The sequence below is a fragment of the Leptonotus elevatus genome, chromosome 1 (genome assembly GCF_054856555.1).
Source record: "Leptonotus elevatus isolate MCC_2025b chromosome 1, RoL_Lele_1.0, whole genome shotgun sequence".
Lineage (NCBI taxonomy): Eukaryota > Metazoa > Chordata > Actinopteri > Syngnathiformes > Syngnathidae > Leptonotus > Leptonotus elevatus.
The window spans coordinates 20,428,606-20,455,860 of record NC_141239.1 but is presented as its reverse complement, the minus strand read 5'-3'; the positions used below and the strand labels follow the sequence as shown (position 1 = coordinate 20,455,860).

General features: G+C 41.6%; 2 protein-coding genes across 3 annotated transcripts; one reads left to right on the top strand and one right to left on the bottom strand.

Annotated features, from left to right (window-relative positions):
• Window positions 1–4: 4 nt before the first annotated feature.
• Window positions 5–22,016, bottom strand: wnt3a (wingless-type MMTV integration site family, member 3A). Of its 2 annotated transcripts, XM_086082475.1 has the most exons (4): window positions 21,387–22,016; window positions 13,707–13,948; window positions 3,317–3,582; window positions 5–3,238 (listed from the first exon to the last, which is right to left on the bottom strand). In XM_086082475.1, exons 1-4 carry the CDS (start codon window positions 21,491–21,493, stop codon window positions 2,759–2,761), a joined length of 1,095 nt encoding a protein of 364 aa, XP_085938601.1. In that variant the 5' UTR covers window positions 21,494–22,016; the 3' UTR covers window positions 5–2,758. The 2 variants fall into 2 exon arrangements, with proteins under 2 accessions (XP_085938601.1, XP_085938592.1); XM_086082466.1 differs by lacking the exon at window positions 21,387–22,016 and having other exon boundaries at window positions 13,707–16,342.
• Window positions 22,017–23,175: 1,159 nt separating this feature from the next.
• On the top strand, window positions 23,176–26,957 carry LOC147181195 (chymotrypsin-like elastase family member 3B). The gene is made up of 7 exons (XM_086082523.1): window positions 23,176–23,292; window positions 23,376–23,550; window positions 25,497–25,622; window positions 25,717–25,853; window positions 25,928–26,070; window positions 26,667–26,819; window positions 26,906–26,957. The coding sequence occupies exons 1-7, from the start codon at window positions 23,256–23,258 to the stop codon at window positions 26,921–26,923; spliced, it is 789 nt and encodes a 262-aa protein (XP_085938649.1). The 5' UTR covers window positions 23,176–23,255; the 3' UTR covers window positions 26,924–26,957.
• Window positions 26,958–27,255: the final 298 nt, after the last annotated feature.

Below are 27,255 nucleotides of genomic sequence, written 5' to 3'. Positions count from 1 at the left end.
TCAATTCAGCTTTCAGTGTTTTTTACTTGGAAAAAAACAAAACGCAAAGAGCGGCTGTGAGTCATCTTAAATTAAAAGTGGAGCAACAAGTCAAATCACGTTTGCTCTAATCAGATTACAAAGCAACTAAAACAAAAACAACTCTATTTTGCTTCAAAGGGAGAACGCCACTGTATGCAGGAATTAATCCAAACTTCACATTTTCCAATTTATAAAACACACTTCTTTCACAGAAAGAATTTAAAGCAACAACCAAAAATGTATACAAAGACATATTGAATGTAAGAAGTTCAAAACAGACAATGACAAACAAACAATAATAATGAACGTCGATTAAACAAAATACAAATAAAATAAAACAATAATAAACGTCGACTTAGCAGCATTAGAGGGCAGGAACGTTTGATAGCCTCAGTGATGCTGCTTTTTTTTTTTGAAGTCAGAAGAGAATAGAGAACGCTCACAGCCTCACACCTTTTGGTCATCTTTTCAACACAATTCTGCTAAACACACAAGTTATTTTGTCTTGCTTCCAGGTAATGTTTAATATAATAATAATAATTTAAATAAAAGATGGTTGTGTGACTGAGTGTGAATGTATCAAAGGAGCATTAATGGCCACGCTGAAAAGGGGGTTGGGATCCTAAAAAAATACAAAACGATGCGAATAATAGTCTTTTTATGAGCAAAAACATCAGAATAACACGAATAACTTTGCAACATCATGACATAAAAAATCAAAAAAAAAATCAAGAAAAAAGTCCAAATTTAATGAGAAGAGCCCAAATTTACAAGCTAAACGCTAAAGTTTGGAAACAAAAATGTCAATTTTATTAGCAAAACCTCAGAGATTATAGTGGTCGTTTTCCGAAAATATTGTTAGAATTTTTAGAAGAATAAAATGAGGACCTTATGAATTATATAAAAACAATTTTTTATTATAACATTGAACTGTATTGTAATTTTATGAGAATTAAGCTGTAGTATTAAGGTAAAAAAGTAATAATTGATGACTTTGATTACTTGAATACTTGATTTAATGCAAAAAAAAAAAAGTAGCATACTTGAGTAGTGGCTGTGCGTCTGATTGGTTTAGAATGCACTTTCAGAGCGGCTGTAAAAGCATCTGGGGGGCATTTTCGACCGATGCAATATGTTGAATCGCCGTTGGCCGGTCGGGACATGATCACTCTGATTGGCTGTTAGATAGCGAATCAGCGTACGGGACAAGAATAGCAAATGACAAACATGGATAAACGGTTAAGCGATGGAAAGCCTTCACAATTTTGCGCATTGTGAATGAAAAAGATAGTAGTATGCATCGTTTACATTTTTATATCCCACCCCTCGTAAAGAGCTTTCCAGTTGCTTTTTTCTAACATTGAGGAATAGCAACTACCGCCACTGATGGTATGGAGGGGTATTACTTTTTACGCATGCGCAGAAGGTACATAGTGATGGGTTTGTTGCGGTGTATATTTTTGTCATCCCAACGTCGGATTGGTGTATAGAGGCCTTAAAATGTTGCAGTGTGGTAATCCGACAATACAGTTATAAGAATAAAATTGTAAAAATATTCCTAATTGTAAAGTCACTATGAAGAAAATGATTTCGTAATTTTTCAAATTTAAAAAAACAGTTACAACCTGACATTACAATAAATGAGCCAACAAAAAGTCATATTTACCCTAACAACATTACAGAATGAAGACATTTTTGCAACAAATACATCATAATTATGACGTTAGAAATTTTCACTTTAAAATAATGTTCTTGAAAGAATACTATTTTTTTTCAAAAACCGTAAACGTGAAAATATCTGTTTCACTTCTTGTAATATTCGGACTTCTCATAACATTATGACTTTTCCCATGTTTTTTTCTTCTTCAACATTGCTCTCATATCCCCTCAGAGTAAATTAAACTAAAATGGTGGAAATACTTTTATTTTCCTTTTAATAAATAACTGCCCCCTCGTCACAAACGCCTCCCATTCATGTGAGACATTCCTAATACTGATAAAGAAAGGTGGACACAAGCTTCATTCGACATGGACACAAGTGCTGGACTTTTAGCGTTTGTTTACGGGGGGTGCTTCCTCGTACGGCTCTTTGGTTCGAAATTTCTGTGCTTTTTGTTTAGAGAATATTCTTGTAATACTTGGATTATTGACCACTTTAGAGCGCCTCGTTGTTGGCCAGGAGAACGCACGTCACGCAGAGAAAGGCGGAGAAAAAAAAAAGACAGTTCGATCTACAAATATTCTTCGTTCATCTATTTATGCCAGTGACGTATAGTGACAGGCACAACATCTAAATAGGAGAATATTTGAACGACATTATCTTGTGTTGGTAAAGCAAAAAAGGGCAAAAATAAACAAAACACAAAAAAATGCTGATTTTAAAAGAGCTAATATCGATTAATTGGTTGGGCTCTAATGCTAACTACTGCCGTAAGTCGTACTATTCTCAGCTAAACTACACAGAAGACAAAGATAACATTTGGGAAAAGAACAAAATAAAAACACCAATATGGTGTTTGACATTTACCAAACTGTCCTGTCTGTGTCCCCATGAGAAATCGGTAGTCTTCGTCAGGATCATTACAGCTCATAACGTTCTCCTCGTGAAAGCGTTCCGGAAAATGGAGGCTGACTTTTCGGGCCTCCGACACAACGCAAAGTCTCGTCCACTGGATCCCGGGGCCGGACGGCTCTACAGCCGACCAAAGTCTGAATCTTCAAGCTGGAGAAGCAGCTGTTATTTGCATGTGTGGACATCGTAGACCCTGACGCACTCCTGGCAGCTGACGTAGCAGCACCAGTGGAAAATGCAGTGGCACTTCTCTTTGCGCCTCTCCGTCCTGGTATTGTGGCCGCGGCCGCAGCACAGCAGGTCGCAGCCGTCGATGCCGTGCGACGTCAGGTTGCAGACGCGGTCGCGGGTGCCGAACGAGCCCGTCTCGGCGTTGGGGTCGCAGAAGTTGGGCGAGCCCTCGTAGTAGACCAGGTCGCGCTCGGTTGGGGGTTTGAAGTAGTTGTACCGGGGTCTCAGGGTCTCCACCCAGCCGCGCGACTCCTTGTGCTTCTCCACCACCATCTCGGAGGCGCTGTCGTACTTGTCCTTCATGTAGTCGCCGATGGCCCTGAAGTCCGGCTGAGACCACCAGCACGTCTTCACCTCGCAGCTGCCCGACAGCCCGTGGCACTTGCACTTCAGGAAAATTTTGTCATAGAGAGACTGGGGATAAAATATGTTTATTCATCAGACTTTTTGTGCTAGCCCAAATTACGACCTTCATTTGTCAAATGAGCTCACCGTCCGTCCGGCCTCGTTGTTGTGGCGATTCATGGCCGAGCGGGCATCGGGCCGGTTCTCCCTCGCATCGGCAAACTCCCGGGACACCATGCCGCCGAAATCCACGTCTTCGCTGCAACCGCCCCACTTCCAGCCCTCCCCGGGGGGGCCCTTGTGACGCGTGTCGCAGCCACAAATGGTGGCGGAGCCGTCGGCGCAGGCCCGGGTGACCGCAAAGGCCACTCCGGCCGAGGCGATGGCGTGGACGAATGAGGACTCTCGAGTGGCTGGAAGGAGACAGATGCAAACGCTGGCTCAAAAGTATTCGGGTGACAAGAAGTGGTAACGGAAGATGAGGTGCAGTTTTAGCGCACGTCTTGAGGGACGAATCCTCACCTAAGAATAAACTAACGCTGGTGTTAGGGTTAGGGAAGGATTTGGGTTAAATTTGTGACAGCTGTTGGAGTAACAGGTTAGGTAGGGGTTACTAGGGTTGAGAAAAGTTAGGGAGTCATGTCTGGGTTCGAATTAAGTTTGGAGTCAGAGATTAGGGTTGTTGTTGTAGATATAATTAAGGGCTAAACCTACCCTTTAGCCCTACCCAAATCCAACCGGAGCCACAAAAACTCGAACATCTACGATGACTAACCTAATCCATAATCCAACAAAATGTTGGCACAAATCCAGATAAATGTGCAGTGATTTATTTTTTTAAGTATTACATTTCAGAAGCAGTAGTGCAAGAATCCGAGTGACAATCTAACGGAATATTTCCTACACAGTAAATTCTGTAGAGTAAATTTGGTCCCACTCTAAACAGAGTAAAATTCAGTGTACAAAAGAATTTACCTATCCCATGAAAAAACCTATTAAAGAATTTTCACTCAGAAATTCTCAGTAAGTTTTTGCAAAATTTTACTAACAAACTCACAACGTTTAGCTTGGAAGACTGCCACTCTATCACCTGAGCTATGCCACTCCTACTGTTTGCTTATATCCAAAAAGGAGACCAAAAACGGAGATTCCAGCCTGCATGAGCGATATACGGCGTTTGTCCCTCACCCCTTCACTGAATAATATATATTTTTTTACTCTATTCCAAGTGGGACCAAATAGACTCTGTTTAGAGTCAAATTTACTCTACAGAATTTACTGTGTAACCCGTCGACCCAACAGCTACCTGAATGGTAAATTGAACCCTACTCTCACTACTATAACAACCCCTAGCACAACACTACCTGAATCTCACCAGGTATCTAATGCTTCTTGCCCACTTTGCACTTCTTTGGTGGTGATAATGGGGTATTGGTTGCCAATTTTTACCCGGGGTTCAAGGATTCGTTTTTGGCTACGCATTAGCAGGGGAAGATTGGTCATCTGGAGATCCCCAAACTTCGGACCCCAATATCTCAGCCCCACAACATCCTGGGGCCCTGCCACACAGATATATGTTTGGGGTCGGCCCCTGCTGCGCGACCCCAGCCCAAATTCAAATATGGAATCCCTAATCCCAACCGGGTCAGGGATGAGATCCTGACCCAAGTGGAGGAGTTCAAGTATCTTGGGGTCTTGTTTACAAGTGAGGGCAGGATGGAGTGAGAGATCGACAGGCGGATCGGTGCAGCGTCCGCAGTGATGCGGACTCTGTATCGGTCCGTTGTGGTGAAGAAGGAGCTGAGCCGAAAGGCAAAGCTCTCGATTTACCGGTCAATCTACGTTCCTATCCTCACCTATGGTCACGAGCTGTGGGTCGTGACCGAAAGAACAAGATCCCGGACACAAGCGGCCGAAATGAGTTTCCTCCGCTGGGTGGCCGGGCTCTCCCTTAGAGATAGGGTGAGAAACTCGGTCGCCCGGGTGGGACTCGGGGTCGAGGAGCCAGCTGACGTGGCCCGGGCATCTGGTTCGGATGCCTCCTGGACGCCTCCTTGGAGAGGTGTTCCGGGCATGTCTCACTGGTGGGAGGCCCCGGGGATGACCCAAGACACGCTGGACAGATTATGTCTCCCGGCTGGCCTGGGAATGTCTCGGGATCCTGCCAGAGGAACTGGTTGAAATGGCTGCGGAGAGGGAAGTGTGGGCTTCCCTCCTAAAGCTGCTGCCCCCGCGACCCGACCTCGGATAAGCAGTAGAAGATGGATGGATGGATGGATGGATAATCCGAACCGTTGACTCCAGCTTCAATCATTGGAATTCGGATTCCAAGCATGGAATGGCCGCTTCCAATTCACCATTAGGTTGCATTAAAATTGGAATCCAATTTTTTGTTCCATGCTTGGAAGTTCCAAATTTATGTTCCAAATCCATAATATTTTCCAACCCCCATTCGCTGTTAATGAACGAAGCCTATCCCCCCCACCCTAACCCAGGATGAGCCCTAACCACAACACTAACCTAAACCAAACCACTAAAATATTGATGCAGATCTATTTCAGTCTCTCTCTCTTTTTTTTTTTACATTAAAAAGCATGACCTTAACTTTTCTCCTTAATTTTTTTAGTGAACAATTGTGCCATTCTATCTGATTTAATTGAATGTCGTGTCACACTATATAAATGACAAGTAATCATGTCACCTTCTCTTTTCGGACCTTACTATAATGTATGAGTTTCATGGTGGAGAAAGTAGATCACAACCTGCGTATAAGCATCTAATCCTGTCTCGCATACCGCCAAAGGCGAACAAGCTAATGAGACCACTTGTAACACATTCTGGTGGTGAACTTCTGTGGCAGAGGTCATTACTGGTGTCGACCACATGTGCTTAGGTAGCATCCACAAAAGGTGCCAGTGTGGGGCTTCATTCATCCCAGACATCAATCGTCATGTCTGTGAATAAGGCCAGCGAGGGCCTTTGTCTCTCGACTGACATACTTAACTGATGACTCATCAGGCATCATGAGAGGAAGACACGGGTGTGACAGGTCTATCATTAAGAGACTCAATTAGGCTTTTGAGAGGTTAGGAAATGGCCTCGCAGACGGCAGCAACGGGTGTCCAGATATCAACGCAAATGTGGTTCAAATTATTGTAGCGGTGGTATCACGAAAAAAAAAGAAGAAGAGATTCATTCGTGCATGTTTCTGTGAATGATAAAGAGTGAAGGGTAAGAAGAAAGAAAGGGACAAGTACAAAGCTAAAAGCAGGAGGAGCTCCTCCCTTACAGCAGGTTCCAACCAGTTTAAGGACTAAAGGGCATTAGACAACAATGACGCAAGAGAAAAAGGCCCACTGTCATCCTCCACCACCCACGCCACACAGCTACTGTATGCAAGCACACTTGGTGGAGCCATAAATGTAACAGAATCCTAACTGTCAAAAAGTACAGGATAACCATTTTAAGAGGGTGGGAGGCAACAGTGTTGATCAAATTAACTGCCAGGTTAGTTTAAGAAAAAACAGGATGTGTGATTCTGCGTCGATGCACACTGACGACTTTGCACGTTTGTATTTTGTAGAAACACCATAAAAAGTCTGATTACACATAAATGTAGGTTATATTATATGGTTAAGTGAACTTGGATGAAAACACGAAACTCTAAAATGGCTTCCAATGGCGAACAGATTTGAAAAACGTTTTTATTTTCATAAAATAGTTTTGTTTTTTTACCCCACAAAGCTTTATTGTGTCAATCTAACTCAATCATCCGCTCAAAATAAAACGTTCATTATTCAAGCTTGTTTCCATTTTGTTGATCAAATTAACGTGGCGGTGATCAACTTGTCTTTGCTGGTCTTCAAAATAAATGGGTGAGGTGTGATCTGAAGTAGAAGGACAATATATTTTTCTTAAAGCCCCAACGTGTGTAATAAACGACCACGAGATGTCGCTATAGCATAGAATGCAGCCGAAATGCAATGCATTCGGAAGCACGCACGTCGAGCGCTACGGTGGCCCAGAGAGACCACACTTCACAAGCATAACACCTCGGCGAGCAAGGCCAAAGGACCGAGCGACCCGGATTTAGCAGGTAACAAGAGCGGCTAGCGGGAGAAGCTAGTAAAAATAAATGTAATAAATTAAGGGTGTCAAAATGAGTGTAATCATTTTGAGTTACAGTTCTTTTAATGCCACCATTTTTTTTTTAATACACACCCTTTACTTGGAAAGCCTGTACTGGAGGAATTCCAGTCGCAACGCAGCAGACACATCCACGCCAACATTTAGCAGTAATAAATTTAATAATAATAATAATAATAAACAATAATACATTTTTAATCAGATTATCGGTAATCAGATTTTAGAATTTTGATTAATCCCGATTAATCGCTTAATTAACCTGTTTTGTGTAAATTTTTTCGACATTTAATGTTATGAGGACGTCTTAAAAAAAAAACAATTAACCACTGCAGATGCTCATCCTCTTTTTTTCTAATCAGTTAATTACTTGCATAATTTAAAATGGGAAAAAAATGACCCCAATAGTTTGACATGAGCAAATATTCTGAATGTCATCCGCAAACACGTATTAAATGCTTTACTTTAATGCATGTACACCACATTTGATGTAGCCATCCGCTGTCAGCTAAAGGATCTGCGGTCAAAATTAATAAAGTGATTAATCTGCGTTAATACATGATTAATGGGATAATTTTTTTGTGATTAATTAATTAGTTAATGCTTTCACCTTGACAGCACTAATAATAATGCATATATTTTACAATTTTAAAAATGTGCAGAATTTCACAAGTTACTTCATGTTAAAGATTAGATAGCTCTTAATATGAAAAGAAAAATGCACTGAGCTGTCACCAGCATCTTACAAATGCAATTATGCCATCTAGTGGCAGAAAAATGACCTCAACACAAATCAATATCACACAGTACACAGTACAGTACATATTTTAAATTGTAACTCAGTTTTATGAATTATTATGAAATTACTGTATCAATGACTAAAAGATGTTGCCATATTTCTATTAGTTTAAAATATTTCCTACTTTTACGTTAACAAGAGTATTCAATTTAGGGAAAAAAATATTTCATTTTACATTTTATTATTGTACATTTAGAAAATATATAAAATGTGTGATTAATCGTGAGTTAACTATTGAAGTCATGCGATTAATTACGATTAAAAAATGTAATTGCTTGAAACCCTTAAAATAAACAAAAGTAGTAAATGCTTGGAAGAGCAAAGCAGAAGGTGACAAGCGACGGGAGCACGAATCACGGGACTCAGCTACGACCACATGCAGGCCCCAGTTGCAACAGATGCTATACAATGTTTTTTTTTTTTTTAATGAATGAATTATTAGTTTACCACTAGATGGCGCTAGGTATCAATGACTGTACCTTTAATTGTTTAAGCTGTATAGCGATGCAGGAGAACGCAGATAAGAAGAGTCTTACTTTAAACGTCGAGTGTTACTGAAAGAAGTGTGGCTCTAACATGGAGCCCTGATGAACTCCTTTGCCAGCTTTGCATTGATAAAGGATGAGTGAGTCGAGGGGTGAACGGGGGTGAGGAAAAGAGGATTATCTTGGGACAAAATGAGCAAAGGAGTAGACCCGGGAAGCAATTAAAGAGGCCTTGGCCTCTCGATGTAAACACGGAAGATGCTAACCTAAGGAAAAGGATGAAATGGTTACTGACCTGCGGATTTCTTCTCCAACTTGACTTCAACTTTAGTTTACACGTCAAAGCAAAAACCACTGAGCTTGTGAGGCGGCCTTCACGAGCCTCGTAAAGATATTTGGCCGATCAACATGGGGTTGACCTTTGGGGGGCCAATTACACCGACAATAACATTGATTTCACCTGCTCTCGCATTAGTTCCACCGCTCGGTTTTAAGAGCAATTGATGGCGTTTCACGACACTTCGCATCCCCTGACAGCGCTTCCCCACCAAACTTTGCCAAACGCCGGCAGGCCAAGTGGTCCCTACAACCTGCTGGGGGGTTGAATCCCCTATTGTGCCTCCACTGTCACGCTGCGTTAGTCCCACAATGGCTCCAGATATTTTATATGAAATTTGCCCTGGCCAGTGATTAGTGGGGACCAAGTTAAGTCATAGCAACAGAGAACTATGCATTGGCTGGACCCTGCTTGTCGGCAGACGGGGAAATCCCTATTCAAATGCTTTAATAAAACAATCTAAAGGGCGTGTGAATGGGGAAAAGCACTTTTTCTCCTGCTTAATCTCATGGTTGCAAAGATATTGTGCTCCGAGCTGAGCCCAGCAGGGAGTGGGGCTAAGGTCCCCCCATCAACTCCATTTGCCACACCCCTTCTTTCTTTCTTGCACAGAGTTAATGATATACCGGCGTGCTCGCTTCCCTCCCCCAGCATGGTGAGACGTACGTTTTGGGAAAAGCAGAGCTCATCCTAAATACTTACACTTTCCCATCCTCAGGTCGCAGGTCGTTAGCCGCATCCCCCGACCTTATCCCGGTGAGGTTAAAGGGGAAGTCAACCTTACACATTTCTTCACAATAATATGTTATATGTGACCTCACTAGTATACACATGGCATTTTGATTATTATTACACTTGTGGAATAAGAATTATGAAGCAAAATGCAGCCGTTTTTATTCATCTCGGTGCGGCCATTTTGCCACTTGCTGTTGACTGAAGATCAGAGTTTTTGGGAGGTTGACTTCCCCTTTAAAAACTTTTTTGACAATAATATGTTCTATACAGCTACCCCTAGTCTAAATATGGCATTCTGGTTAATATTATGTTAGTAGCATATGAGTTTAGCAGCAAAATCCAGCCATTTTTATCCATCTAAGGGGGCGGCCATTTTGCCACTTGTTGTCATCATCGACATCAATTTTGCTCAGGGCTCAGGCAACGACCAATCACAGCTCACCTGTTTTCTGAAGCTGGGCTGTGATTGGTCGTTACCTGAGACCTGAGCAACAATTATGTCATCTTCAGTCGACAGCAAATGGCAAAATGGCCGCCCCGAGATGGATAAAAACAACTGGATTTTGCCGCATAACTCATATTCCACAAATGTAATCTTAATCAGAATGTCATGTTTATACTCGTGAGGTCACATATAACATATTATTGTCTCAGGTAACAACCAATCACAGCGCAGCTTCAGAAAACAGGTGAGCTGTGATTGGCCGCTGCCTGAGCCCTGAGCAACTGTGATGTGAAGTGGCAAAATGGCCGCCCCCTGAGATGGATAAAAATGGCTGGATTTTGCTTCAGAACTCATATTCCACTAACGCAATCTTAACCAGAATACCATATTTGGACAAGGGGGGCTGCAAAGAACATATTATTGTCCCCCAAAATTTTTACGAGGAAGTCAACCCCAAAAAACTCTAATCTCCTCTTCAGTCAACAGCAAGTGGCAAAATGGCCGCCCCTAAATGGATCAAAACAACTGGATTTTGCTGCATAACTCGTATTCCACAAATGTAATCTTAATCAGATTGTCATGTTTAGACTCGTGAGGTCACATAAAACATATTATTGTCAAGAAATGTTTATGGTTGACTTCCACTTTTTTGAAGTGAAAGCAAGATTTCAGTCCAGCAGAATGTGGGCGCTTTTCGCCCACATGACATCAATCAAGTTTCCGATCAAGCTGATAATGATTTGAGGGAGGAGTGACGGTGCACACCTATACCTGTCACACCTGCAAAATCACCATGGTTGCCTCATTTTGTTTTAAATAGGCCTCCGTCAACTGACTCACAAAGCGCAGGTTGACGGCAGGGAGGTGTTCTGTGAATACCAGGAATGCCGAAAACAGCTCCGGGATCGGCGAATTGCGCTGAGAACACCTGCACGGCTATCTGTTACCTTTCATCAAGGTGCAGATTCCTGCAGTGCATGTTTTGACACTTTACTTAATGCAAATTAATGAGCGTTGACGCAGACGCGGCCCGCAGGCAGGGCTGGCGATTCGGGGCGTGGAAGTGAGCGAGAGAGAAAAAAAACAAACAGGGAAAACGATCGACAGCATGGCAACTGTTTGACCGCACGGCGGTGAAAGGAGGTCAACTCAACTAAAATGTTACCCAATAACCAGCCTGAAATTGTCCTCCGTATAGTGAAGGTGAGGATTACGAGGGCCGTTACGGGTAAGCAAGTGAGACCTATAAAGACGCCTGCTCCCCTTTGGCCCAAAAGAAGCAGGAGGAAATGGACACACTACAGTCTGAATTGCAGACAAACAGACACCAGTGAGGACAATGGACCCGTAGCACAGACAAACACCAGCATCAATCAAATCCAATGAAATGGAAGCCCTCTCCTACTAAGCCCTATCAAAGGCCTGGGAGCTCCCGAGTCATTCGGCTTGCTCGCTGACAAAGGCACTTAATCCAGCCACTTTGACCTCTCACATTATTAAGGGCTTCACTGACCTTAATCCAATCAAAATGATCTACTGAAGCCCAGTCGTTGCCTCCCCTTTAACACTCAGCGCCCCGGCAATTTGGGCTCCGGGAGGGGGGGAGCAACAGGGGGGAGATGCGCTGGCATTTTTCCTCCACAAAAGGAGCTCGGACGGAGAATCCCTCCTCGCCTCCTACACGTCCTCGAGCCTTCTTATTACTGCCTCAAGAGTTCATTAAGTGTTAAGGGTTGAGAGATTAAAGCAGTCGCTCGACATGTTTAGATTCAACTTCTGGTAGCTGGGTGATACGTTTGCAACATTGCGGATTTTGAGCTTTGGAAACATGTCGTTGAACCTTGCTGGCCAGCGTTAGCAGTTGAGAGAAACACGAGGGGCATAGATATGAGGAGACTTTTGAATATTTTTAGAATTGATTCATCTATTGATTATTCCATCAATAAATCAACTAATCGGATTATTAACCAGTGATTGGTGTTTATTTCATACTTTGTATTCGTATAGTGATTTAAAAAAAAAAAAGGGGTCATTGATGTTGTACTATGTTACCGGTTCGGTCATTGTTTTCCAAAGTAAAAACAAATGTTTTATTTTGATTAAAAGCAGAAGATAATCAGTCTTCTTTCAATAACTTTTAATATGCTGAAATCAGAAGATTTGGACAAATTTTAATAAAAAAATGGCTCCAACTGATTACGCAATTATTAAAATAGTTGTTGATTAATTTGATAACCATTTATTTGTTGATTAATCGATTAAAAGTAGACCTTTGTCATTGGAAATAAAAGCACAATAGTAATGTATGTCAATGCTTGTGGTGCCAAGGCGGTCTAATAACCAGTTAACTGACTGACAAGAGCTCAAAGCAAACATGGTGAATCAGAAATTATGTTATACTGCACGCTGGTGGAATAAGCTACCAACAGAACTGAAGATAACCTCGAAGCGTAAATGCTTTTAAATCCAGGTTTTTAAAAAAAGATGCTTTTTAGATCTTCAGTTTTTCCAAAATCATGTTCTTTTTTTGTTGTTGTAATTTTTTTAATTTCATTTCTTTATTATGCTTTTAAATGTCTTCATTTTATTTTTTTATTAGCTTTTTAATGTCCTGAATTATTTTTTCTTTAAATGCTGTACTATGCCTTTTTTTTTTTATGTTAACAATGTGAAGCAGATGAAGTTATCTTGTACATTCATATGTGATATGCGCCATATAAGTAAAGCATTGCCCTTGTTTTTTGTTTTTTACAAAAATACTCAATTACGCATCTATTATGACACTCCAGATTTAGTTTAAAAAAACATTATGCTTATTACTGTAGATAAAGAACAGCCACTCAGTGAAAACTGAAACTCTCCTTTCAGTGGCGATTTTATTCTGTCTGTCTGCTTTTGATCAAATTGCTGCATCGGGAAAATTTTGTTTTCATCTTTTAAATGCTAATTGGTCTAATGATTTTCGGCAATAATCATTGACATTTCTTCACAAAGAAGCATAACATATGCAAAATACTTATTTGTTGTATCAAACTGTTGGAAAAGTTCCCACTCAACGATGTAAATATAGCTGTGCACGAAAATAACACTGCCTGGATTTGTCTTGTTTTGAGCTTTTCTTTTGATGACTTGACATTTGCCTGTAAGTTGCAATTCATCATCACTAAAAGTCAACATATTAGGTAACACGCCAGCATTCAGTCTGAAGTGTTGTAAAAGGCGCTTCAGAGGATCAACAGCAGAACAATCAGTGGGGATTCCCTCTTTAAGAAAACTCCAACAAGACTCAACGCAGTTTGATTGTATGCATGATTTCAGGCATAGTGTTGTATCCGTTCTATTTAAATAAGGATTTGAACGAGCGTGATGGCTGATGCATGCGAGAAGAGCAGGTTTTTCCCTCTTTCTCCTCAGGCTGGTTTGAGAATGTGTAATGAAAATCACATGCAACACTTGTCAAATGGTCTGTTGGGAGGTCACTATGCGTCAGAGAAAATCATTTTCGGTACATTAGTCAAATTGCCGCAGGGCATCTCTTATTGGCAGGTTGTGGTAGGAACAAATGTATTGAAATACACAAAAAAAAGGATTACCTTTATCCAAAACGGGTCCAAAAATGGCCAGATTGTCATTGACGGTGGTGCAGTTCCAGCGCCGGCCTCGGAACTGGTGTTGGCACTCCTGGATGCCGATCTTCACCCCTTCCGCCACGCTGGGCATGATTTCCAAGTAGTTGCGGCAGAAGCGCAGCTGCTTGGGCACCAGTCCTGGAATGCTGCTGCAGAGGATGGGTTGCGTGCCCAGTGACGAGTACTGGTGGCCCACCGCTAGCGACCTAGACACACAGAAGGTCATTAAGCGTTTGAGATTTAGCACCAAAAAAAAAAAATATATGGTTAAGAAGTAAGAAGTAATTTTGTCTGTAATTAGGTGATAGCGAATTTGACTAGCAGATGCTAGCATGCTAGGTGTCTATCAATCTCCTTCCCACCTGGCCTTTTTGTGAGCGTGGAAATTGCAGGCCTGCCTGAGATGAAAGTCCACAATGCATCTCCAAGTCTTCATAGACCTTAAGCTGACAACCAGGAGAGCTACACCTTGTTATTAGCCATCCGCACACTTAACAGGCCTCCAGCTTAGGCTAATAAGAGTGCAAATGCTACGTCGAAACTTCAGTAAGCGTATCAAGGCTAACGCGCACACGAGACCATATTCCCCCAGCTCTGAGCCTTCCCTGTTTTCCTTTGAGGATGAAACAAGTGCAAACTTGGTTCAGTCGTGACATCTTTGCTTTTATTCACCTTCCCTCGGTTGCGATCTTCATTAGCTCTGCCAAGTGGAACGTTGTAGCGTGACCACATTTTCAAAATTAAAACCAGGAACTATTGTATTTATAGCAAATTTAATCGCTAGTCAATCTGGTTATTACTTTAGCTGACGCTAAATCCAACTTGGTTGACAGTTCATTAACTGTAAATAAGGCAATACAGTCACCATTATCCAACCTTTGTTGATCGGTTGCGCATTATTGTAACGTTGGAAATATGCTGCCAGAAAAGCTCATCATGCGCTGACTGTCTGACTGGCAAGCGCAAGCTAGTAGGACTACATTTCCCATGGTTATTAGACATGGAAGAAGTTCTCGTTCTGGTATGATGAAAACACGCCTGCCAGTGATTTAACAGTTGCATTCCTTTATTATTGGTTTAGCGAATGAATCGCTATGACAACTGTGTAAATGACATGCACATAGCCAAAATAATTGGCTTGCTAACTGGACTAAAAATATAAAATAAAAAACTAAACAAAAACGGGACACTGGAACGGGAACCTACCTAATAGTAGGACAAAACAATGTGGCTGGTGGATTCGGACTCGGGACACAAGGCTCAAAACCGCGACTGTCCGGGTTGAACCAGGATGCCTGGTCACCACTCTGTAATGCACTTTACCACCTAACTGACTGCGGTGGAAGATTTTCAACTGCAGCTCAAGTTTGTTGAATTTTTCTACCAGTGTTACCAACTTGCTGACTTCCTCGCTAAATCTGGCAACTTTCCAACCCTTTGGCAACTTTTTTTGGGGGGGTCAAAAGTGACTAGTGACAAATCTAGCGACTTCTCCTGGTAGATAGTATTTTTCAAGCTATTTTGAGAAGTGATTAGCATATTTCAAAGGCAAAATAAAACAACAAAACCACAGAAGAAAAAAATGAGTAAATAGGCGATGACATCATCTAGTGACTTTTCGGACAGCCAGTAGCTACTTTCCTTACGGGGGAGTGGCAACACTGTTTACTCCCATTGTCAGCATTTTAAAACTAAAGTTTCTTCCGCTACAGGTATCAATCACAAACTTTCACAAAGATTCATTACAGAGTTCGGCGCTCTACTGAGTTATTGTCTTCACCGTGTCATATCACTTTGGATTGTTAGGACTGGTGTGGAACGATATGGACTGTAGCAGAGCTGGGCAAAACCGTTCTTACATCGGCCCGTCATTGACAGACGGCCATCTTTCGCAATGTCAGTGAGTGCTTTATGGCGCGGCACCTTGAAAAAATACATGGACTGAGCTGGTTTAAGTCCGTCGATCTGGGTCAGTTCTTCTCAGTTCATGGTTCAAAGCACTCATCGAAGGTGGGCAGCTGTCAATGACGGGCCGATGTAACCATGGTTTTGCCCAGGACTGGACTGTAGCTTTTGTCTGTTCATCTTTTTTAAACGAAATTGCTCGAATGTCTTCAACTGTCAACAGGAATTATGTGCTAGCTAGCATTACAGCTTCTTCATTGTACTGTATCTTCTCCGTTTATCAGTAATCCAAGAAATGGATTTGCAGTGGTCTCTAGTCTATTTGGATTTCTATAAATACATGAACTGTTGACCTGATTGTTCAGCTTATTCAACTCACTAAAATCAATATTCCGAGTGCTCGACACAAGTCGCAACAGAGATAAATTGTTTAAAGAACATCCCACTATTAACTTTCGGCGAATGCCCTGCAGGTTAGCCGCAAAGTGACTTTTTGGCAAGTTTGCACGCCACTAATCTTATGACCCACCCAAATGATACCGGTTACTGTAATATCCACGCAACGGCAGAACCCAGCAGGTGTGTCGTGTTTAGCTGCGCGGCTAGCTCGCTATCTGTTGACCTTTCGTCCAGAGACTAATCACAACGAGATTAGCAAAAGTCCTGACACTGGCTTGAGGCCCTTTCCCAGTGGAAAGCCAAAATGACACCCCCCTCCAAACAAGCTGACCTTGAATACCTCCATTATGCCTTCAGATGATCACAATGACATATAAATTGCTTGTTGCAATTGGAATTTCAAGATTACATTTCAATGTTGTCGGGCGTCACGGCGTGTCGGTAAGTGAATTACGGTTCTGCGTGCCCTTAAGCGCATGTCAGAGCTATTTGTCACACTGGTGCTGGCAAAAATTTCTCGCCTCATTTCTACAGACTGAACCGCTACAGTAAATCACAGAAAAAGGTGAGCAAGTTGAAAACGGCCCTGGAGGAAGTCAGCGCATCCGCCATTAAAACGAGAGCTATCACAAATTGACCTCTCTTTGGCCCGACCCCACCCCCCCACCGCAAACAGCACCGGCAGAAACCCCGAGTCCACATCCCAGAGCGGAGCAGACTTTTGCTTCGCTCCCTCTCACACGCACAACAAAAGAGTGCAAATGCAAAGGAAGCCGCGTTGACCAATTCATCACGGGCTCATCACTGTGATACTGCAGGGGAGGTGAAAACAAGCGCCGCAGGCTCGCATTTTTAAAGAGCTCCTTGTCAGTCACATCCTGAACCTCCTCCACCTCTGTTGCCTCGCAGGGAGAGAGAAAAAAAAAAAACGGTGGCGCCTCTGACGTTTCCGTGGCACTTGTTGCATTAATAAATCTTTACGCACCCATTCTGTGGATCTTACAGAACTCAATTTTGATTGAGATGTAGGACATCTGCGACAAAAGCGTCACTTTGTGGTCCACTTCTCAACCCAAGAGTGGGACCTGGGCGTGATGTACACTTTATGGCAAAAGTATTGGGACACCACCTGTCCATTACGAAACAGGAAGTGAACATGGAAGTCTTGAAGTGTCTCTCCAGGATTTTAGTAGCGTCTGTGAGATTTGCTGTCCATTCATCCGGAATTGCGAGGTTGATGGTCACTTAAGTTGGACTTGAAAGATAGTCAGGCTTGCCATTTATGTTCTGGTTCATGCTTAAAGTGTTTGATGGAGTTCTCATCTAGACAAGATGAAGAGTTAAGGTCGGGAAACCAAGGAATCCGGAAAAAAACTACCGTTAATTAATTGCTTGATCAATGTTTTGTTGCTTTTACGCATTCTTCAAGAATAAATTGTTGGAATAAACAGAGGTGGGCGTGTCAATGAATTTTGAGCGTTCGTCATTCGGCAATTGTCAACAGTAGGGACGCCCTTCCGTCAATCGTCAATATTTCAAGCCAAACCGTCATTCATCGATTGCTCAGCAAAATGAACGTCCGTCAATGTTATTATGTCAATCATCATTCGTCAATCCGTCAGCAAAATGAGACATCAGTCAACGACGGATTGCCGATGACATTGACGGACGAGAACCCCATTCCGTCAATGCTAAGTTTGTCAATTTTTCGAAATGTTTCCCATCAATCATCAACAAAATGGGCATCCGTCATTGACGGATTGACGGACCTTCCGTCAATATTGACGGAATGCCCACTGGGAACAAACATGACAAACGCTGTCAGTAAGTTTACATGCAGCCAATAAACCTTTCAAAACCCAAATATTGGCAATACTCGGGTTTTGAAAGGCCATGTAAACACGTGCAAAAACCCGAATAGGACCCCTGGGGTACCCCTTTTCTAACCCGAATACTTGGTCGTACAAACGCGTATCGGGGTACCTCCATTTAACAAAACATTCATTTGTGTTCTGCGCGTGGTCTTTTCGCAAGGGATCTTGTTCTACAATGCAGGAACTACTTGTATGCACGGCGGCCATCTTACGTTGCCATCTGCTAGGCGAACCTAACTTCAATACATTGATTTCTCCGTGGCGTTTTCATTTTCTGTCTCTATGGTGAAAATGCCCCATTGTGTTGACATACACACAAATGCGTATAATATAAATTGGTATGTCTGGCGCGCAACCCACCGGAAATGCACAAGCAGAGGTAAACAAACATGACGAAACTCAGAGGCAGCACAAAACCACACTTTAGAGCGAGGAGGAAACCGACGACTTTATTAGCGTGGTGAGTGACATGAATACGCTGAAATTATGCCGACTTGCGTAATGGCGTCCGTGTGTCGCGGTTTTAGATCGTTATATGTATACAGGAGTAACTATGGTAATCCCGAATGTTTCAGAAACCGGAATTTTGACCTTAACCCGAATATTGTCTGTCAGTTTCGAGCTCAGGAGACTTCCGTCGGTCCGGATCCTGCTCACAAGCTCTTTGGATATCAGTGGTCAGCATGGTTTGAAATAAATACTTAACATACACACATACAATTATTTGTCTGGGTACACGCTTGGCCCCCCCTCTCATATAAGTGCGCAGGTTTAATGCATATTTCAGCAAGCCCAAGCAGGGCGCTTCAGAATTACCACTTTACTCGTGGGCCCCGGGGCCTTGGAGCCGACTTTGACATCAAGTGAATATGTTTGGGAAAAGGAATGTGCGGCGAGCTTTCACCTCCAGGTATTTATCTTCTAAAGGTGGGGTGGACTCGCGGGGGGGGGGGGGGGGGGGTTTGGCGGGTGACTTTTTTGGGGGCGGGTGCAGCCAGGCTATGTCATGGCAGGTTGAGAGGAGACGGCGCGTCGTAGGGGCACCGAGGCCGGAGCGTGACGCGGTGGCCCGGCTCGGCGAAACGCCAAGCCAGCGCTTTACAAATACGTTATTTGCCTTGGGATCGGTTGCCACGAAACAAACAAATAAGTCCTACCAAACGAAAAAAAACATTACGTCAATGAGGGATTGTTTGGTAGCAGTCGTGTAGCGAACTGTTGTGTTTGCTTGTCGTCCTTTCTTTGCGTCAAACTTGATCCGCCCTCCGAAATTAAACTCACCAATAACTCCAAAGTAGCTCAATTGGCTTGTGTTATGATAACACAATGGAAAATACAAACTGTCTCACGCACTGACATCCTTCCAAACATTGCCCATATGAGATTATAATACACCGGTGCATTAAATATGACCATTTTTTTCCTCGAAGCAGTCGCAATGGTCCTGATGTGGCTCAGCATTTGTTCCATCTACGGCCCAAATGTTATATCAGGATTTCCTCCCAGCTGAGCATAATCATGAGTTTCTCATCACTCTAAGCAGCAGGGGACCTGTTACAGGAAGATACACCCAGTATCCAACCATGTGCAAATATTGAATCATAAAATAAATAAATTATGCTTCGTTTGTGATGTTCCATAAGGTCCGCGCTTGCTGCGTGTGACGCACAGACATTATTACACCTGGCAAGAACAGCACCTCAGGATCGCATTGGAAGTTATACAAACGATAATGTACAGTGCTAGAAAACTATTCAGTGGGGGGGGGGGGGGGGGGGGCTGATTTGATTGCACTTGATACTGCAGCTAACAGTTTTGTTCTAGAGAGGGGTGAGTAACCTATGGCTAGTGAGCCACAAACAGCACATGTGAAAGTTCCATGTGGCCCACCATGAAATTCTCAAAATGAGTATCACCTTAAAGTGCCCCCATTTTACCGGAAACATCTGAATTTTTCTTTGTAACTTCATATTCATTGTATTAAGTAGATGCTGTTGGAAATACATATTGATCAAGCTCCCACAGGGTGGACATTTTTGGCTAATGTTAGCATTTAATGAGCACAAGCAGAGCCTTCACTTAGCAAGATGAGTATATAATTTTAATTGCTAAAAAAAATTTGCCATATCAATTGTTTTTTCACTATGACAGAGTGGACATGTTAAGATTGACATTTATATTATAGATGAAAATTACAAAAGGCAAGTCGAAATATTTATTCCGCATCTATCCACTGTTTCGGCCTCCATTGTGGAAAGACAAAATGCTGATCATACTGTAGGCTTTCTGTCACTGAAAGCGTAACAGGTTTTCTTAAAGGGGCAGTTACCACAAAATGACAGGGTGGACAACACTATCATGCAAAATGTTCTATATGATTATACAAATAAAAATATTTACATGACCAAAATGATTCGTTTCATCAAATAACTTGTGGACAATAAAATAATTGAATTATTGAAAATTCCGTTTCATATAGCCACGCACTGTAATAAAGCAGAACATTGTGTGGGACATTATTCTGCTATGTTGTCTTGATGACTGATTGGTTCTGACGAGAACACCAAAGCACTGCAGTATTGTCATATTGACCCAAATAAAAGCTCAGAAAATGACGTTATGAATAGCTTAAAAAATATATATAAAAATTTTCCTTCTCCATTGTTGTCATATTTTTTCATACTTTACTATCAAAACAAAAACAGCTCATGCTTTAAAAGGTTCCAGTTATACATGTAGATACCGTATTCAAATGCACACAAATGACAAAAAAAAGTTAAATAAATCAACGATCCACCCAATTAAATGCCTCATTTCTTTCTTTCTGCCCAACTTATCCACAAAGTTTACATAAATTGGTATGTGTTTACGAACAAACTGCAAGGAAACCACAACTTCCCAACTTGTGGTAAAATATCAAAATATTGGACACACCTCTTAGTATGATGCAATGCAGTTGACACCACAACAAACTACAATATAATCCTAAAAATTATGATATCATTTATTGCTACAGCTCTTTTCCATATGGTATAAAGAAATAACAGAATGTGACTATGAAGTAATTTCAACTAAAAATGGCGTCATTATGTCCAAGCATCCCAAATGTGGATGACCGTTTCTCACGCGCACACGCAGGTCAAACTTCTGCACCTGCTGCACCCTCAGTAGGAAAAGAGCTCATTTTAGAGACCCCAGATGTTGGTTGCACGCAAATAAATAAATAAAGTGTCAATTTCCGCATTTATTCAACTGAAAGTGATGTGATAACGAGGTAAAAAAAATTAATAAATAAGAACTTATTTTTGAAAGCTTTTAAAAACAAAAATAAAAACAACAGAATAAGACCCTTCTGAGAAAATATAAAATATTAAAAATGCATGACAAAACGATTTAAATTTTTTAACAATTCACGCACACACTCCTTTCACTTCTTGAAGTGACTTTTGCATCCAAATTGACTTACCACCAGATGGGATAACTTGCCATGACACGCGTGAGCCCGCAGAGCAACAAGAGGGAACATCCAAGGAATATCATCCTCCAAAAAGTTCGTCCGAACGTCTCCAGCATGAAGCCTGATGCTGCGCGCCCGCCCGACGCGCACACGGATCGGAACCAAAGTGGCCCAAGAAACAAACAGAGACGATGATGGGATCTTTATCGCTTTGCGCCAATCAACTCGCGCGTGGCGACCACTCCGTGGAACAAGCTGACAGTCATATATGAAAAAAAAAAAAAAAAAAGTTAAAAAGCTTGCTTGTTTTTTTTCTTTTCGTTCTTTCTCTTTTTTTTAGGACCCAATCATGAGGAATTGCCAAAGGGTGATCTGTGATGAGACGTTCCCTGACTCGCCAATTTTGAAGATGTCTTTTTTGGAACTCATTGAGAATTGCAGTGCGTGTGATATATAATGTAGTTTAAAGGGGGGAGAGAGGGGAGGGTCCGAGAGGCTTTTAAATAGACATCGGAACCCCCGCGGATTGCGTAGCTATAACAACCTGTCCGGATTTCACTCCCTGGCTTGAAGCTTCTAAAATGCAGAAATAAATATGTGTGAATTGCTTGGGACCATTATTGACTTCAACAAGGGCTTTTTTCTCTCTCTCTCTCTCTCTCTCTCTCTGGCTGTGCTTTCAAGCCCCCTTCTCCTCCATTCAGGTGTAATGGATTTGTATCATAATGGATTCGATTGTGTGTTTTTTTAATTAGTAAATTAAAAAACAAAACATTAAAAAAATTAAAAAAAAAGGAAAAACGGAGCAAAAAGCAACGATGACAGTTGTTGATGACAGAGTTTTCACAACATTTTTACGTCATACATTTGTTTAGAAAACCTTTCAAACGCGTCGCTTGAAACGTTACTTTAACTTGATGTGCGATCCCCCCCCCCCCCACCAAATATGTAACTTAACAGTACAATGTATTTACTTTAAAGTAACCATAAAACGTCATGCATGACAACTGTCAAAACGCTAACACCTGTAAAAACAGAGCTTGGAGACCGTAACATCATTCACCTAAATGCAACAAAAAAGTAGAATCATTCATCATTTTGAGGCACGGAACGGTGTAAATTTACACCAGTAGGCCAGCAGGGGTCACCAAATCGAAGTAAAGCTTCTCTAAATGTGGGACACGTTCTATTTAATTACTCCTCAAATTAGCAATCTGGTCGTGTGCGCACGCGCAGCAGTCATTTGTTTATAGTAGAGTAAGAATAGAATACAAACAAGAAACAAGAATAGACAACAAAAAACTCGGAGGCTTTTCTGTGAAATATGTTGTCATTAACTTAGTTTGGTATTGTTACATTCCATTTTTTTGATTATACAAATATCAGTACTATTTCATTTTATTAATACCAGTGTTGAGTTTGATTGAAGCTTCGCCAGCGCTTCAATCTTGAGGCGCTCAACAGCAGTCAGAAAAGATGTCAGCACCACCTGGTGGACATTATTAGATAGCAGATAAGTGTTTCACACGTCTGCATGACAGTAGGCCGGTTCTGAGTTCGAATCCAGGCTCCAACCTTCCTGTGTGCCGTTAGTTGTCAAACTTTTTATAGCATAGGCATACTTGCATATAAAATAGAAAATGGATTGGGTGAAATAATCTATATTAAGTGTTAGTGGTGATTATGGTCACAAAAGTACTCCTAATATTTTATTTATTTTTATTTTTAAAGATGTCAAGACCTGAACTGTGGCTTGTATGTTGTTGTTTCACCACCTGGCTGAAGTGGGGGAAATTCCCAGGAGAACTCAACATCTATGCCATAAATAGCGCTGCTTGATAAGTGTGTGCTTTTTTCTTTTTGTGAGTCAATAAAGACATGGAACTTGCACTTGTCCTCGTGTTTGTCACAACTGGTGAGTTTTAAAAATATTTTGAATACCGAATGCGAGTCAAGTATGAATAAATCCCACCTTGCCTTTTGGTGTGTTGTCTGAAGTGTCGGGCTGCGGAGTTTCCAGCTACCCGCCCGACACCTGCCAACGTGTGGTCAACGGCGCCGAAGCCCGACCGTTCAGCTGGCCGTGGCAGGTGTCCCTGGAGTCCTTCTACCCGACATGCGGAGGAACCCTCATAGCGCCAAATTGGGTTTTGACCGCCGCACACTGCATCACGTAAGCTGCCCTTTTTAGACGCCAAGCACAGTACAGTGGATATAAAAAGTCTACACACCCCTTGTTTAAATGACCCTTTTTTTTGTGATGCATTACTGTGACCAAAACCCCATAAATCTCAATTAAATTTTTTTTTTTTTTTTTTAACGGGAAATCAAAAAAGTTTTGAAATTGCATGTCAAGAATAAAAGTTTGTTCAACTATTGTTCAAGTCAACGTAATACAGTAATGTAACAAGATGCTTGTAATATTAAACTAGGCTTAACACGATCGGGATTTTTCGGCCGATCACTGATCAGCAAGTTTGAAAAAACTGATGATCGATCATCAATTTGATCAGAAAATGGAGCAATATATCTATTTATAAAGCTTCTATGTTTACTCGTCGATCACCGGCTGTTTAATCAATGGCTACAACAACAAATGCAAAGCCACCATGTATTTTTATGTACCTGTACCAGCAGCACAAACACTATAACAAGGGTAACAGCAAGACTAACTCATTCACTGCCATAGACGTCAAAAATTCATTTTAACTATTTTCATTAGTTTCATTTTTTTCCCACTTTTGTTAACAAGAGTATAAAAAAACATTGTTTATTTAGAACAGATATAACATTTGTGATTAATCGCGAGTTAACTATTGAAGTCATGCGATTAATAACAATTTAAAAAATTTAATCGCCTAATGCCCCTAATTAAAAAAAGAAAAGATTATTAAAATTAGGGGCGTTAGACGGTTAAAATTTTTAATTGTAATTAATCGCATGATTTCAATAGTTAACTCGCGATTAACCACACATTTTACACCTGTTCTAAATGTACAATAAAAAAAACGAGGTTTTCATACTCTTGTTAACAAAAGTGGGAAAAAATGTGAAACTAATAGAAATAGTTCAAATTAATTTTTGACGTCTATAGCCGTCAATGGCAGTGAATGGTGAGGTCACTATGGCAATGATTATGAATGATACGAGTAACACAAAAACTGGGGTATTTTACACAATAAATGTGAAGCCGCATTTTTATGTAACTATATTAGCAGCGCTCTCCTTAAATGCGCCAAGCTGGCGCATTTAGGAGATAGATAGATTTAAGGAGGGCATGATATATTGGCGCCGCCAACATAACAAGGCACCGCAAAATAAATATAAAATCCATGAGTAACTCATCATAACGCTAAATTAAGAGCCGCTTGCCGCAGAGTCCATTATGCGTGGGAATCAAATATAGCTGTAAATCCATGCCCCTTTTTTTCCCTTTGTGGTCATCATAGGCTACTGTGTTGTCTCATCACTGCGTCTTTTCTCCGTTGCAAAGAAACTTTCCCAAAACGTGTGTTTTTACTCATTTTGCTAACTTGTCGATTAGCATCAGTGCTACGCGACTGAGATAATTAGCATCTTGACATTCGGGAAAAGTCCGTCATAAACAGAGAGAATCCGGTCACAAAATATATATTTTTAAGCCTCGGCTAATCAATTAACCAGAAGTACGTTTTTTTTATTCTTTCAACTGTGCGGCCCACCGCGGCCCGGTTCAAAGTGGACCACTGGTCTATATGGCAATTTGAACGTTTGGTACAGATTTTAGCAAGCATCATTGAAGTTGACGTGCTTGATTTTCTTTTGCGGGCCACATTAAATGAAGCGGCGGGCCAAAATTGGCCCACATGCCTTGAGTTTGATACTTGCGTTTTAATATTTTCTTTCTCCCTGGCATCTCATGCTTTCTGGTAGAGGCCTAAAGGTTTTGCGCTAACATTGAATGACATTTACTTCTCAATAATAATAATAATAATAACAATAAAAAAATAATAATAATAATAATACTAAAGAATATTGTAATTCTTTTTCTTTTTTTTTGCCATTTGAAGGTGTGTAGACTTTTTATATCCTCTGCATATCACATGAACCAAGGGTGATCCTTTGTTCTGGCCGTCCCAGGTTTCACACATACAGGGTGGTTGTGGCTGAACACGATATGAGCTTCGACGAGGGACCCGAACAGTCCATTCGGGTGGACAAAATGATCATCCATCCCAAATGGAATGACAATTGTGTGTCCTGCGGGTAAGCTTGTCATGCCCACACAAGACAGTACAGGCGGCATTGACACGTTTTCAAATTTAAAAAGCATCTTTACTGCATTTGTATTGTTTCATAGGAATGACATTGCCTTACTTAAACTGGAGCAGAGCGCTGTCCTCAATGAGAAGGTTCAACTGGCATGCCTACCCAAACACGGAGAAACCCTCGCCCACAACCAGCCCTGCTACGTCACAGGCTGGGGTCGCCTCTACTGTGAGCTTACAATTTGTCCACATGCACTAAAATTCTGCTTCTAAATGATTTTTTCCCCTACTTTTGTTTTGAAGCGGGTGGGCCCCGAGCTGCTAAACTACAGCAGGCTCTCCTCCCTGTGGTGGGCCACAGCATTTGCAGTCAAAGCGATTGGTGGGGCAGCTCAGCAAAAGCAACAATGGTGTGTGCAGGAGGAGAGAGCAAGTCTGCTTGCCATGTAAGTTTTAGTGGGGTGTTAATTAAAAAAGAAGGCAGTATTTTGATATCCGCTGTAGGGATGCACGATAACGGTGGCCGATAATTATCGGTCAATTTGACGTCATACAGATAAACCAGATGATAAAGAAATCCGCCGATAATAATAGACTTGCCGCATTGGTCCATCTGGTTGTGGTTCAAGTTGTGCGCAACTCCTCAACCCCTCCCCTCTCCTATGGTAGTGTCGCATATTTGTGACGTCATAATGTGCGCGAAAATGTGGGCTTTCTTTACTGTGTCTCCCCAAAATGTAAGCATCACAGTTTTTTGTTGCATTTTTAAAACATGACCGTTTTGTTTTGGCAAACTCAAAATGAGTTACCGGTTGTCTTTGAAGCAGAGATATCAATAAAATTCAGCTTCATGGTGAATGTTTCAATGTATTTGCATATGTTAGACTTATAGTACGACTCAAAAGTGTATTGAAGTTAATTTTGCAAGCAATTATCGGCTTACTTATCGGTTATCAACATCGGCACTTTCTAAATAATTTGTTTATCGGTATCGGTTGAAAATAACTTTATCGTGCATCCCTAATCTGCGGCCATGTTCCAGGGCGACTCTGGAGGCCCCCTGAACTGTAAAGGCAGAGACGGCAGATGGTACGTCCAAGGAGTGACCAGCTTTGTGGACGGACGAGGCTGTAACACCCCTCGCAGACCCACCGTTTTTACCCGTGTGACCTCCTTCATCCCCTGGATCATGCAGGTAACAACACTGAATAGGTAAAAAAAAAAAACCTCACAATTTATCTGTAATTGTAGCTTGACACCTCCTATTTTATGTCTTTGCAGATGATGGCCCAAAATTGAATGTTTCTGGCTTGATAAAACACATTTTAGAGCATTATTGTTTGTCTTTTATATTTCATCTATAACATAGGTAGGTACGCCAGCATGTTCAGCTATGAAGGGCCCTCACAACCCTGGCCGTGTTGGGGTACACTAGCACAAAGGACAAGAAACCCAAAAAACTAATGTTTTTACCAGACCTGATGTGTGTGCAAAGTATCCTGAGTTTTTGCGAGTTTAGTCCCTCCAAAAAAAAGAAGAAGCATAATTTAGCAGATGGCGCATCGCCATGGCAACAGTCTGTGATAAAATACAAAGCTTTAAATAAATGTTCAAGTTTGAAGGTGATCGGA